Source organism: Setaria italica, chromosome III, assembly GCF_000263155.2.
Source record: "Setaria italica strain Yugu1 chromosome III, Setaria_italica_v2.0, whole genome shotgun sequence".
Classification (NCBI taxonomy): Eukaryota; Viridiplantae; Streptophyta; class Magnoliopsida; order Poales; family Poaceae; genus Setaria; species Setaria italica.
The window spans coordinates 46,730,609-46,743,600 of NC_028452.1; the positions used below are offsets into that span (position 1 = coordinate 46,730,609).

Below are 12,992 nucleotides of genomic sequence, written 5' to 3' on the forward strand. Positions count from 1 at the left end.
GTTCTCTCTCAAGTCTCAAGTCCAAATAAATCTTTGAAGACTCCAGTTTGAAATTTAAAGAGCAATAGAACAATGTGCCATGCATGGACAACCACCGAACGAACTAATGCAATGATTGTGCAGGACGCTAAATTCTTTCATAAACGCTGCGTGCGTGCATGTCATCTAGCATGCATGCATGAGGCACACCGACAGTTCACACTTTTGTACACGTCTGCGGTTCGTGTGCGTGCGCAGCAAGCCAGTCAGCCACTGTGCGCACGAAAGAGAGAGATCATCAGCTAGCCGTGCAATGTGTGTGCTCGGCATGTTCCACGAGCACATAAAAATTTGTACAATTTTTCCCTTCTCCTCGCAGCCCATGCATGGCTCCACCACTCAGCAACACAAATACTGTTGATATCGTGCATTTTCTCTACCAAAAACACCATGATTAAACGGACCATCGTCCATGCATGATGCTGTGAAAATCTCATTATAGTCCAAAATGTGCCGCTGCGGGACCCACATGTCATGTTAGGGATTGAATCTTTTTCTCCAATGAAAAAAAAGAAAAAAAAGAAAAATGGATCACCGGACGAGCAAGATCTTAAAATTTTGTTTCGTTCAGAGCGTGCATGCATGAATGGACTGGTAGATACTTGGTCAAACTGGCCGGCTCCACATTGGTGCGCATCTTTGACCGTCTGGACCACATCGGACGGTCACTGCGCCACCTGACGGATCAGGGGCCATCCAAGCCAACTCCCAACAAGGGAATAAAAGGTTGACAGGAAACACCTCCAGTTTTTGAAATTTTTTTTCTGAAGTAAGTATTTGAATTTTTTTTCCTAAGAAAAAAGCATTCGATTGTAACTGACATCCATACCAGTACGGCTAGAGAGATGGTCGGTGAATAGTAACATCGATCGTGATGTTGCATCCTACTGACATGACGCGAACAAGACATGTACCTCCCGCTTGTACTCAAATGTTCTTTTATAAGCTTTTAAAAATGTTCTTTTATCTAGGAGAAACAAAAAAAATTGTCGATGTTGCGTGTGCATTTCCCTAGGAACAGAGCCCAGGTGTCACTGCAAGCCCTGCCACCCTCAAATCTGACCTCTCTTGTGCCTTAAATTTGGATGTGTCAGATCGGGTGCTTTCTTCATCAGTTCCTGTTAATTTTTCTTCATCACTCTCTGTTAATTTTTAACCGTGGGTTCGGGATCAAGGGTTCGTTTAGTTCGTATCGTATCGAATTTAAATACTAATTAGAAGTATTAAATATAGAGTAATTGTAAAACTAATTATATAGATGGAGGCTAATTCGTGAGATAAATCTATTAAGTCTAATTAGTTCCTGATTTAACAATGTGATGTTACAGTAAATATGTGCTAATCATAAATTAATTAGACTTAATAGATTCGTCTCGCAAATTAGCCTCTATCTGTGCAATTAGTTTTATAATTAGCTCATGTTTAATCCTCCTAATTAGTATCTAAACATTCAATGTGCTAGGGACTGAATTTTAGTTCGTGGAACCAAACACCCTTTATTGATGCTATTATTGGTGTGGCCTTCAGCTTGAGGGTGACAAAAAGTAAGTTTGTTCCATGTCCAAAGCTTTCGCCCAGTCTCGACGATGGTTTCATAAAAAATTAATGTCACACCATCACAAAGTTTCATAAAAATTAATGTCACATCATCATGATTGGTAGGGTAATAATAGGAAGAGAGGAGTGAGAGTTTCATCATATGAGAGAGACATCCATCAGGCTCGGTTACTAAATTTCTAGTAATAACTGTCCAGTAAGACTGGCCCATGGTACGAATCTTAGGGGCTATTTGGATCCAAAGGATTCTACAATCTAGAGATTAAAAAAAATCAAAATCTGAATCAAACAAACTAGATAGTAGTGTAGGAATCTAGAGTCCCCACCCGTAATTCATAATCTCCTCTTCCCTAGTTTTTTTGGATTCTTGGATAACAAATTACACGATTTTGCCGCCTCCAAACTCTTAGAAAGGTGAATGAATCAAGTGTACTGTAGTCATTTTACCTTTCTGACCCACCCACAATCCAGATTATAATCCGAGAATCCAAACAAACTACCTTTTCATTATTTTGAATCCGGAGATTCTCATAATCTGTATGTGATCCAAACGGGCCTGTGACCAATCCAGACGCTCTCTTGACGGGCAAAAAAAAAGGGCTGAAGGCAAAACCTGTAGGGCAGGGTAGGGTGACATCATTTTCTTCTAGCTCGATCTGGGACGCAGGGCGACATCATGGCCCATGGGGCATGCAGTACTAGGCTACTGCATAGAGAAGGGGGAGCAACATTTTTGGTGCTCCGCGCCCTATCGGATTCAGCAACGTTTTGTCACCAGCCATGGTGCCCAGCTCTGGATCGGAGCGTGCCTGCATCTATTCCAGTCCAGGTCTCCAGGTCCAGGTGCAGCAGCATCTTGTCTCGGGCACTGCAGATTAATGCCCATAATCTCGAGGACCTCACCGCATAATTACTTAGCCAAAGGAACCCAATGCAAAACAAACAGAAAACAGCACGATCCTTTTCTCTTTTCCTTCTAAACCTGCGAGCCCTTGCATGGATTCCATACAAATTTTGGACTATCGAGTACTCCTCCTTTCCGAAATATATATAGATCGTTTTAAATTTTATAAAAACTAAAACGACCTACATTTTGAAACGAAACGAATGCTATTTACTTTTTTTCGTTTTGCAGTGTTTGTTTACGTAGATCCTAGACTGTGTTTGGGTTCTTTCCTTTCAGCTCATCATAGCTGAATTAGCTGGATAAAGCATGCTTGTATTTTTTTTATTTTTTATAAGTTGGTAGTTAGATATTTGAAAACTGAACTATAAATTGGGATGTTTTATTTTTTTAGCATCTTTCTATTAGCTATATAGTGATCTAAATGGGTCCTAGTTGGATATTCATATCTGGGCACAGTACAGTAGGCTGGTATGTTCATGTATCTCAAAGATATGCATTACTGTGCAAGATACTGTTGGAAAAGCCTGGCTCCACCTCAACCAACGCCCATTTCTATGCCCAGCCACACATGCAAATGCTCTCCGAATTCAATTCCTAGCTATAAAAGTCGCCTGCGATTTCACAGAGTTTGCGCAGCGGTTTATATTGACTTGAACATGTCAGCTCCGACGAACTGTTCCCAGCTGCTCCCCCCGTTCACCTCTCACCACCAAACTTTGGCCAAATTCACAACCAACAAATTTAATTCTGCCTGCACAAGGTAAAAACCGTGCAAACTGGCCTGCCCCACGCACTGGCACACACGCAAAAGGAGTTATGAAAAGAAACATTTTTGTGCAGGTAAAAAGGGAGGGAAACAGAAAAAAATAAAAATCAAATGAACTGCTGGTCCAATAAAACTGAAATTAAATAAATCTCAAAGCAACAGAAGCAGGAGGAGAGAGAGAGAGAGGGGTAGAGGCTAGAGAGAGAAAAGCTGCAGCCTTGTAGCCACCTCCATCTTCCCCTGTCTCTCTCCCAGTCCGAGTCTCCCTCCACCTTCCTCATCCCTCTGAACCTTCTCAATCTACCCCTCTCCCACGTGGTGTATAACAACTATACGCAGGCGCACACGCGCAGGCACATGAACCACCACCACCTCGGCGACTCCCTCTGATCCTCCTGCTCGTGCACCGCTCCACGCACCACGGCGGCCGGCCACCTCGCCGCCGCCGGCCGCCGGTCAGGCTCAGGCTGCCCGCCCGCTCCCTTCGCGTAATGCCTCGTCCCTTCTCGGTTTGCGCGCAGTGGGGAAAAAGATTTGTGCTTGGTAGCTTTTCTTCGCCGGCGGCGGCGACCGGCGAGTTTGTGGCCAGGGATGGGGTTGTTTTTTCGTTTTGGGGAGTTATGGGTGGATCTTTGCCGGTTTTGGCAGCAAAGGAAACGGCTTTGTTCGTCTTGGCGTGTCGGTTTGGCTCGGGTTCGAGATTTTTTTCCCTCTCTTACTTTTTGATTTGTTTTGGAGGAAGCCGGCAACGGCAAGCATGGTTTCTTCGTACAGACACCTGGGGTGTACCTGTCATGGTTGGGATTCTTTGGCATAAATTTGCGTGCTTCCCTGGGCTCCTGCAATGCCGAGCAGCTAGTTGTTTGGGCGATTCAGAGGCGGCGCCTCCGCCTTTGGGATCAGGCTGGGATTCCCATGCGATTCCTTGGGTTCTTCTGCTGCTCAGGAAGCCCCTCTCGATCGATCAATCGAGGTAGCATTTGGCCGCGGAAGAAATGCCATGGTTCTCGGCAATCTGTTCCGCTTCGTCTTTGATTCAGTTTAGGATTCTCTTTCTGCTGCCATCCGTGGAATTAGTGGGGACGTGGGTCCAAGTCTTTCGGATTCTTGTTGTGCCTATTCATATTCTCTTCCTTTTGAAATTTCTTTATTTTTTTAGAAAGGAAAAAAAACTCCTTTTGAGATGTTCTTGGCTAGGATGAAGACTAAGATCCAGGTCTTGTGGCAGTTTCCAGTCGGGCTATTTTAGTCTCCATTGTGGGTTTCTGTGTTCTTTGCCTCTTGAACGCTTAAACAATTTCTGTTAGTGGCCGTTAAGTCAACTTGTTGGGCTGAAGAGTTCAAGGAGCAATTAAAACTTTGCAGAATCTTTGTGTTTATTTATAGTTTTTATCTGGAGGGCCAGTTGTTTCTGAATACTTTCAATGTACTTTCGTTCTTTAAATTTATTTTTTAGATTAATTTCCTTTAGCTGTATGCTGCGCAAAACAACTGCTCATGTTAGGAGCATATATGCTTGATTTTTAATGGTCAGAAAATTGATTTCGGTGCAGGCTGTCATAGGGAGTGGACTGCGCGTCGGTGGTGATTAGTAGGCCACCAATAATATCATCTCTCCTAGGCTTATTTGTCCCCATTTGTCATCAGGTAGTTTGAGTTCCGAGCCTTCTTATGATTTCTGGCTTCAATCTTCGCATTTAGAGATCTGTGCATTTTTTTTTCTTCTAATGCTTGGTTTCTTTATGATTGTGCGTATTTTGTCATATCACTGCATGTAGTATTTTGCTGGTTTATCTCTTCAAAGTTTTCATCAACTTTCGGATTCAGTACTCCGAACATCTGCTGTATTAATCTTATTTCAGTAGTAGGTGCTGTTATTAGAATACAAGAAGTCAAAAAGTATAATCTATATCTTTTTGTTTGTTTGTTTATTTATTGAAGCATTCTAGTTAGGCATAACTAATCTCTCTTTGGCATTTCTGTATTGCAGCTTCCTGAAGTCTGGTCAGATGCTGTGAAGAAGAAATCCTCTTGTGCTGAATAAGTTCAGCTTACAACCACTATGGGTGCCTGCGTATCTTCAAGCAGAAAGCGGAGATCACAAAGACTCTGTTGTATATACAGGCGTTACCGTGGCAAGGTTTTAAGCAATACACCTGTAGTACGCGCCAGTGATGTGGAGAACTTTGCTTCTTCTGGAGAAGTAGTCCATTTAGGGACTTCTGCAGCCACTCGGCGGAGATCTGATGGCTCAAATGTTACATTCCACCTCACACAATTGCAGTGGCATCATAGTGAGCTGGACACAGAGAATGGAAATGGTAATTGGAATCTTTGTGTTCGTTGCATATGTTCTAGTAACGCAAAGTCTTGCATTTCAAAGAGCTGGGCTAAATCTTCTGTATTTCCCATGTTGGTCCAGTTGTGTGTCAAGAAGAAGCATGGTTCGACTCTGTTAGTATTTTGGGATCTGACTCTGATGAAGATTTCAGCAGTGTCAATGGAGGTTTGTATTGCTTTTCAGCCATTTCGATTGTTGCTAAAGGTACAGCTCAGACTTTTTTTTGTTGAAAGGGCCATTTATATTCAGGCTTGATCTTTTCTTGCAGACCTCCCTGCTATGTCAAATTCAGTAGGTACACAATTGATGCAGTGCGAAGATGCTTCATCCATTGCTGATGCCATCCATAAGTTTGAAAGAATTTTTGACAGTTCTAGTGTTGCTCAAGCTGTTGGACAGTACCTGAAAAGAGATGCAAACAAAATAGAAGCAGAGAGGCCTAAAGTTGCAAGCCCGGAAGCATGTGACGTTTCTGGTGGAAAGGTTGATGAAGCAAAGACACGAAATGAGGGTATAAAAATTCTGACAAAACTTAGAAGAGGCGAGGATGCATGTAATACCTTAAAGTCTTTCAAAGATGGAGAGAAGCAACATGAAAGCATCTTCAAAAATTTGACACCAGTGTGCACACCTCGTCATGCTAACAAGGTCCAACCATTGGCGGTAGCAAGTCCACGGGGCCAAAAGAAGAAATCAGCGGTTGTCAGGCTTTCTTTCAAGAGGCAATCTTTCGATGGAGAGCAAACTACTGAAATATGTAGGTTTTGCTCAGATCTATTCACCTTTTGTTTTCAGTGAACTGAGGTAGGAAGGACTAACAGCATGATTGATTTTAAATTTCTAACTGCAGGTTCCTCTAGGAGGTACTTGATCTGTCCACGAGCTGGATTATTGGTTCCACAAGCCGGTGAGAAAATTTCGGAAGGTTGTTGGTCTGTGCTTGAGCCTTCAACCTTCAAACTGCGAGGGGAAAGTTTTTTCAAGTAAGAGTTGCTCCACAAATGCATGTAAATGTCTCATGAACATGATTTTGATTTTATATTAATTTGGAGTTATATGCAGGGACAAAAAGAAGTCTCCTGCTCCAGGTTGTTCTCCATACACTCCATTTGGTGTCGACATATTCATGTCCCCAAGGAAAATACATCACATTGCCCAGCATATTGAGCTTCCATCTGTAAAGCCAAATGAAAAAATTCCTTCACTACTTATCGTGAATATTCAGGTATAATAATCATACTTTCTGCCTTGACATTGAACATGTTGATTTCTCCTAAAGAAACATGTGAATTATTCCAGTGATTACACGTGTTCCATGCAGATGCCTACATATCCTGCTGCTATGTTCCTTGGTGACAGTGATGGGGAAGGAATTAATCTAGTGCTGTATTTCAAACTGAACGACAACTTTGAGAAAGAAACTTCACCTCAGTTTCATGACAGCATCAAGGTAAACTTCTTCGTTGTTGGATGCCATCTCTTTTCACAAACAACTGATGCCTACTAATCCATTGCTGAACCGTACTGAATTTCTGTCTCTTTGTTTGTTTGTTTTCAGAGACTAGTAAACGACGAGATAGAAAAGGTTAAGGGTTTCCCATTGGACTCAACAGTCCCTTTCAGAGAAAGATTGAAAATATTGGCAGGGTTGGTTAACCCAGATGACATGAATCTCAGTTCTGCGGAGAGGAAGCTTGTGCAGGCTTACAACGAAAAGCCAGTCCTCTCAAGGCCTCAACACAGCTTTTATGTGGTAAGTTGCTTTACTTGATATCATTCTACTTTTCCTTTCTTTCATATCGACTCTTACATGACATGTGGAGTCAATGCAGGGATCAAATTACTTGGAGATCGACCTTGATGTACACCGGTTTAGCTTCATCTCAAGGAAAGGGCTTGAAGCGTTCCGAGAACGATTGAAACATGGAGTAATTGATCTCGGTCTAACCATACAGGTAGGTTGACGGTCCTTTCTGCTTTCTTTATTTGTTATATGCATCTTGATTCCACGAACTGCCATTTTGCTGATCAATATCATCCGGAAAGTTATTAAGGATATCAGGAGATAAAACTGACCTAAAGAATTACATCTTGTTTTAATAGCTTGGGCTGCTGAATATTTCTGAATTTTATTACAACTTTAGCTATTTTCCATTATGGGATAATTTGGAAATGTGATGTAAACCTTCAAACCGTACCACTTATCTTGTTATTGTTCGTGCAAGTATAGTTAATCACGAATAGTAGTGATATTGTATTGTACAAACATTTTGTCATCCTGTTAAGTTACAGATTCACACCAATTCTTTATAAGCTAAACACACCGACCATTACACAGGCCCAGAAGCAGGAAGAGCTTCCTGAACATGTATTGTGCAGTGTAAGGCTAAACAAAGTTGATTTTGTGGACAACGGCCAAATACCAACACTCCTTCCATGCGATGACGACTGACAAGTGACAATTGAACTGGTACCAAATTAACTGAACCTGATGTTTTGGACAAGAACATAGCATGCGCTTGCAAGTTCTTGGAAGGGAGGAGGCATGTTGGTTTGGCTCCGCGAGATGAACAGCTCTGTAGAAGATCTGTGTGTACAGTCATGTTCTTTGGCATTCTAGTCTTGCGAGTCAAATTCTGTTGGAAATTGATTTGCGAATCGGGAATTGAGAATGCCACCAAGATATCAATCTATTTATTCAATTTATCTGTTCTCAGTCTCATGATTTGAGGCATTGCTGAAATCAGGGTTACCCACCTTTGTTGTGTTGGCACATAGCCTTTTTCTTTTTTTTAAGATAATGGAATGCCATTCTTTTAAAGGAACTTTTTTGTTTAACAAAAGAAAATTTGATTTTCTTTTCCTGAACTTTTTTTTTGAAGAAATTTCTTAAACTTTGTGGAAATATATTTTTTTGGAAAACAGCAAGCCAAGATATATTCTCCCTTATAAAGTGTAGTGTTTTTAACGAAGTTAGTAAGTGCTACTTTTATTCAACATGGTATGTTTTATGGGCACATGTGAATCCAAGAAGTAAAACACAGTGAACTGACTCTAAAATATTATATTTTCCATATCAGGTTGGTTCTAAATTTAAGATTTTTCATTATTATACACATGATTGGGTGTTTGCATATGATATCTATGTAATGCTTTTATTAAAAAAACATGTAATTTTTGCACATGGAGAATAGCATCAAAGCAACAGGGTTGTGAAATAGGGAAGCTAAACTAGCAGGGGAACAAACTGACCTAATGATGGGCCAAGGCAAGAAATTGATGCGGCAATTGGATGGCAATAAATGGGAAACCGCATTTTGGAGCTTCCCATGCATATTATCAACACAAGTGAGCACAAAAGATCTTGTACAACAACAACAACGGTGTTGTCTAGTTCAGGTAGAGCAAATTTGGTTGCATGAAACCTGAAGAACACACTACGGCAGCTCTAACCCTGATGGCATCAGGCTGACTGTCTGTCCAGCCTGAAAAAACACCTGCTCATCAGGACTTCAGGAGGAACTCATGGTCCAGCTCCTTTCATCCCTTCCGTTTGATTGCAGCATCTTCAGTTTTCTTTCTGTGGTAAGTACACACAAATCTGATGCCCGTCTGGTTCTGATCATGCCGTGCATGTGTTGTCATCAGTGATGCTCCTTGCTGCCTGTCAACAACAAGGAACCAATGCAATGGCAGTTGGTCATGGCGGTTTTAGAGAAATTCAGCTAGTGTGTGAATCATCAGGCACCTTTCTTGAACCATGACCGGCGGCCAGCTCGCCGGATGTGCTGCTCGTGGTTCTGCAGGAGCTCGTCAATGCGCCGCGGCTGCGACAGCAGCGGCCCTGAGAAGTCCACCCTGTCCACCTTTCCCTTGTACTTCTGAAAAAAAATTCAGTGACAGAGGCTATCAGAAACACGAATCACATAAACAAAATTCAGTAACATGAAACTGTCAAAGACACGACACTGAAATGAAATGCTAGTGAGTAGTGAGAGTGAGAGACCTTTCCAGTCTTGAGGTGCTTGGCATCCAGCGTCTGCCTGAGCCTGTTGTTGTAAGCTTCGGAGGTGCTGAAGGCGTCAGCAACCTGTGCCCACTGCTTGATCATCTCCTGCTTCTCCGCCTCGTATGGCGCCGGGGTAGTGGCGGTGGCCGCCGCCGTCGTTCTTTCGGCGTCTCCTCCGGCATTGCTGTTGGTTCCTGGCCCCTTGGAGCCGCTCCTCTTGGTCACCGCCGCCGCCGCCGCCGCCGCCGTGGCGTCCGGCCGGGGCTTCTTGGCCCAGGCGAAGCCGGTGGACGCGGCGAGCTGCACAGGGCCGGAGAGCGGGAGGCGTTGCGCGACCCGGGGCGCCTCCTTGAAGCTGCTCGACACGGTTCTGGCGCACGGCGCCGCGTCGCCGCCGCCGCCGTCGTGCCGCTTGCTGCTGATCGCCGGCACGGGCTCCAGGTCGACGAACAGCCGCGAGTCGCCGTCGTTCCTCGCCGCCGCGCCGCCGCCGCCGTCCACAACAACGGGCAGCGATTCCTCGGCGTGGACGTGACTCTGGTTCGTGTCCAGCAGCTGCATGCTCTTGTGCCCCCTCGACGGCCGCCTCGCCGCGTCGCCGCCGTGGCTCCGGGCGTTGCTCCGTCTTCTAGAATCCTCCCGGAACTTCGCGTCCATCTCCTTGTTGGGCGCGTACCTGGGCAGGCTCGCCGGCTCGCACGCGTGCGGCGGCGTCGCGAAGTACTCGGCGTCCAGGGCGGCGGCGGCGGTGCCGCGGGCGGCGGGGTCGAGCGAGAGGAGCGTGGCGAGGAGGCGGAGCGCGTGCTCCGGCATGGAGCCCGCGAAGGCCTCCCTGAGGCGGCTCGGGTAAGGTTGCTGCGGCCGGAAGACGGCGGCGTGGGCGAGCCCGGAGCGGCGCCAGAAGTCGTCGGGCGGCGAGCCGCAGAGCTTGAAGATCTTGTGGATCTGCTCGACCTCGGTGCGGCCCGGCAGGACGGGGCGGCGCGCGTGCATCTCGGCGAAGACGCAGCCGGCGCTCCAGAGGTCGACGGAGGGCTCGTACGCCGTCGCGCCCAGGAGGAGCTCCGGAGGGCGGTACCAGAGCGTGACCACGCGGCTCGTCAGCGGCGCCGCGGCCGCCGACGCCGCCGACGGCGTGAAGAGGTTGGCCAGGCCGAAGTCCGCCACCTTAAGCTCGCCGCCGCTGCTCACCAGCAGGTTGGCGCACTTGATGTCCCGGTGCATCACCCCCCGGCCGTGGCAGTGCGCCAGCCCCTCCAGCAGCTGCCTCATGTAGCACTTGATCTACACCCATCACGCACATGCTGTCAGCTTGTACCATCGATCGCCATTGCCATGACCATGATCGAGATCCTATCCTAAGAGATGATCATGGTCCCACGCCACGATCATAGTGTCCTCAATTATCCATTATTAATCCTAAGAGATGATCATGTCGACGAGATAGTACCTGGGGCTCAGAGAAGGAGACGTCGGGGTCGGAGGTGAGGCCGGCGAGGTCGTGGTCGAGGTACTCGAAGACGAGGTAGATGGCGGAGGAGGAGCGGGAGGTGATGATGCCGTCGAGGGCGACGACGTTGGGGTGGCCGCGGAGGCGGCGGAGGATGAGGATCTCGCGGGCCATGAACCGGACGCTCTCGGGCTCCACGCTGTCGAACCGGACCTTCTTGAGCGCCACGAGGCGGCCGGTGGCGAGCTCCCGCGCCCGGAACACGCTGCTGTACGTGCCCTGCCCCACCTTCTCCAGCTTCTCGAACCCCTCGGCGCGGAGCGGCACCCACCCCTGCACCGCCTCCGCCGCCACCGCGCTCAGCCACGACGGCCACCCGGCCGCCGCCTGCTCCCCCTCCACGCACCGCCGGATGTTCCCCAGCCGCGCCGTCGTCGCCGCGTTAGCAGCAGCCTCCCTCCCGGACCGCCGCCGCCGCTCGTCGTCCTCGTCACCGGCGCCGGCGTCGAACGCCTCCAGCCGCACCGGCCGGCTCCATATCGACACCGCCGACGACGACCCCAGCTCCGCCGACGCCGACGCCGACACGCTGCGAGACACACCGTACGACGTCGACGACACCTCGTACGCCGGCGAGGACACCGTGCCGGGCCTCGACGCCGCGCAACCCATGGCCGCCGCCCACGCTGGCGGCGCGGCGGGCCACGCACTCCGCTTCCTCCCTCCCTACAGCTTGACAAAGGAAGGAGGAGACAGAGGAGGAGCAAGAACACAGGGGAGGGGGTACGCTATCCTCCTCTCTCCTCTGTTCTGGCTCCCCCGGGCGATCACCCTCCTCCCCTGCGTCCACAAGCAATGCGAGCAGCGGCTAAAGATAGCAAGGAAGGAGATGGCAGGCCATGGCCAATTTGCCGCGGCTGCCTTTAATTGGTGCTCAAACTGTCCTCCCCTTTTGCTTTAATCCCTGCGCTGGTCTTGAGCTGGGGAGCAAGTGCAATTTCTCAATCCTGGTCACTATTTTTTTCCTCATAAAGCCTAAACATGGTATGTGATCATGATAGAGGATTAGAGGGGTCTTTGGTTAAGTGCAACAGCTTCTCTATGTTATGTCAGAGAACAAGGAAGAACAGGTGCAACTGATCAAAATAATATTTAAAAATGACAGAAGCTTTTGATGGGGTTTTGCATGAAGTTTGAGATGATTTTGTTGTGGATTTGGTTTGAGAGAGGAAAATGACAGAGGACCTGTTCGCTTCAGGTTATAAGACGGCTAAAAAGTTGAAACGGCTGATTTGTTGTGAGAGAAAAATACTGTTTGGTGGCTGATAAGCCGGCTGAATAAGCTGAAGCGAACAAGCCCAGAAGCTTTTGATGGTTTGAGAGAGAGAAAAACTTTTTAGAAAAAGTTGGGGGAAGATGCAGGTGTGTGGTTGCGATGGTCAAAGAATACATTTGTTTTGGGGGAGGGTACACGGGGCAAAGGAATTGATGTGTGTGCAAGAACCAACAGGCAATGCAACGTGGTGTCCTGGTTTTGGGCGGGGAAAATGTTCATGTGGTAACTGATTGTATTCAAGGCACTAGGGCAGTATGGGCATGCAGTACTAGCCGTTTGTATTTAAAATCTCCAGCCACCTCACCTGGTTCTCTCTCTACCCTTTCCTCCAGTTTTTAATGTTTTGATTCATATATTTTATATAGGTTTAGTGCTGCTTGTGATGATGTGGTTGATGAAAAGATTAGCACATGAACAAAGGTGGTTTTGTTTGGGAGGAACATGACATCAAGTGGTTAACAAAAACAATTGTAAACATGATAAAAAGTGGTGATCTAACACTTTGACTGGTGATTTTTTTTTCCCTCTCACTTTCCCTTTTCTCATGTCTGGAGAAAGGGATATATGCCGGCGCAACAATGGCGATG

General features: G+C 46.9%; 2 protein-coding genes across 2 annotated transcripts; one reads left to right on the plus strand and one right to left on the minus strand.

The window, feature by feature from the left end:
- Positions 1 to 3,512: 3,512 nt before the first annotated feature.
- Positions 3,513 to 8,353, plus strand: LOC101756059. Its single transcript, XM_004962927.4, has 11 exons — positions 3,513 to 3,757; positions 4,823 to 4,916; positions 5,260 to 5,590; positions 5,692 to 5,775; positions 5,879 to 6,367; positions 6,461 to 6,593; positions 6,673 to 6,835; positions 6,932 to 7,060; positions 7,169 to 7,363; positions 7,443 to 7,565; positions 7,949 to 8,353. Exons 3-11 carry the CDS (start codon positions 5,332 to 5,334, stop codon positions 8,060 to 8,062), a joined length of 1,689 nt encoding a protein of 562 aa, XP_004962984.1. The 5' UTR covers positions 3,513 to 3,757; positions 4,823 to 4,916; positions 5,260 to 5,331; the 3' UTR covers positions 8,063 to 8,353.
- A 528-nt stretch (positions 8,354 to 8,881) lies between these two features.
- Positions 8,882 to 12,136, minus strand: LOC101756460 (probable serine/threonine-protein kinase At1g54610). The gene is made up of 4 exons (XM_004962928.4): positions 11,070 to 12,136; positions 9,617 to 10,903; positions 9,359 to 9,491; positions 8,882 to 9,274 (listed from the first exon to the last, which is right to left on the minus strand). The coding sequence occupies exons 1-4, from the start codon at positions 11,739 to 11,741 to the stop codon at positions 9,255 to 9,257; spliced, it is 2,112 nt and encodes a 703-aa protein (XP_004962985.1). The 5' UTR covers positions 11,742 to 12,136; the 3' UTR covers positions 8,882 to 9,254.
- Between the last annotated feature and the right edge of the window lie 856 nt (positions 12,137 to 12,992).

What these genes read in the sequence shown, in the direction of transcription:
- LOC101756460 (XM_004962928.4), bottom strand. Translation starts at nt 11,741, where the DNA reads ATGGGTTGCGCGGCGTCGAGGCCCGGCACGGTGTCCTCGCCGGCGTAC. An exon ending in TCTCCTTCTCTGAGCCCCAG is followed by an intron (nt 10,904 to 11,069) that starts GTACTATCTCGT and finishes TGATGGGTGTAG; the next exon opens with ATCAAGTGCTACATGAGGCA. An exon ending in AGCACCTCAAGACTGGAAAG is followed by an intron (nt 9,492 to 9,616) that starts GTCTCTCACTCT and finishes ATTTTTTTTCAG; the next exon opens with AAGTACAAGGGAAAGGTGGA.
- LOC101756059 (XM_004962927.4), top strand. Translation starts at nt 5,332, where the DNA reads ATGGGTGCCTGCGTATCTTCAAGCAGAAAGCGGAGATCACAAAGACTC. An exon ending in TTTCAGCAGTGTCAATGGAG is followed by an intron (nt 5,776 to 5,878) that starts GTTTGTATTGCT and finishes CTTTTCTTGCAG; the next exon opens with ACCTCCCTGCTATGTCAAAT. An exon ending in ATCTCGGTCTAACCATACAG is followed by an intron (nt 7,566 to 7,948) that starts GTAGGTTGACGG and finishes ACCATTACACAG; the next exon opens with GCCCAGAAGCAGGAAGAGCT.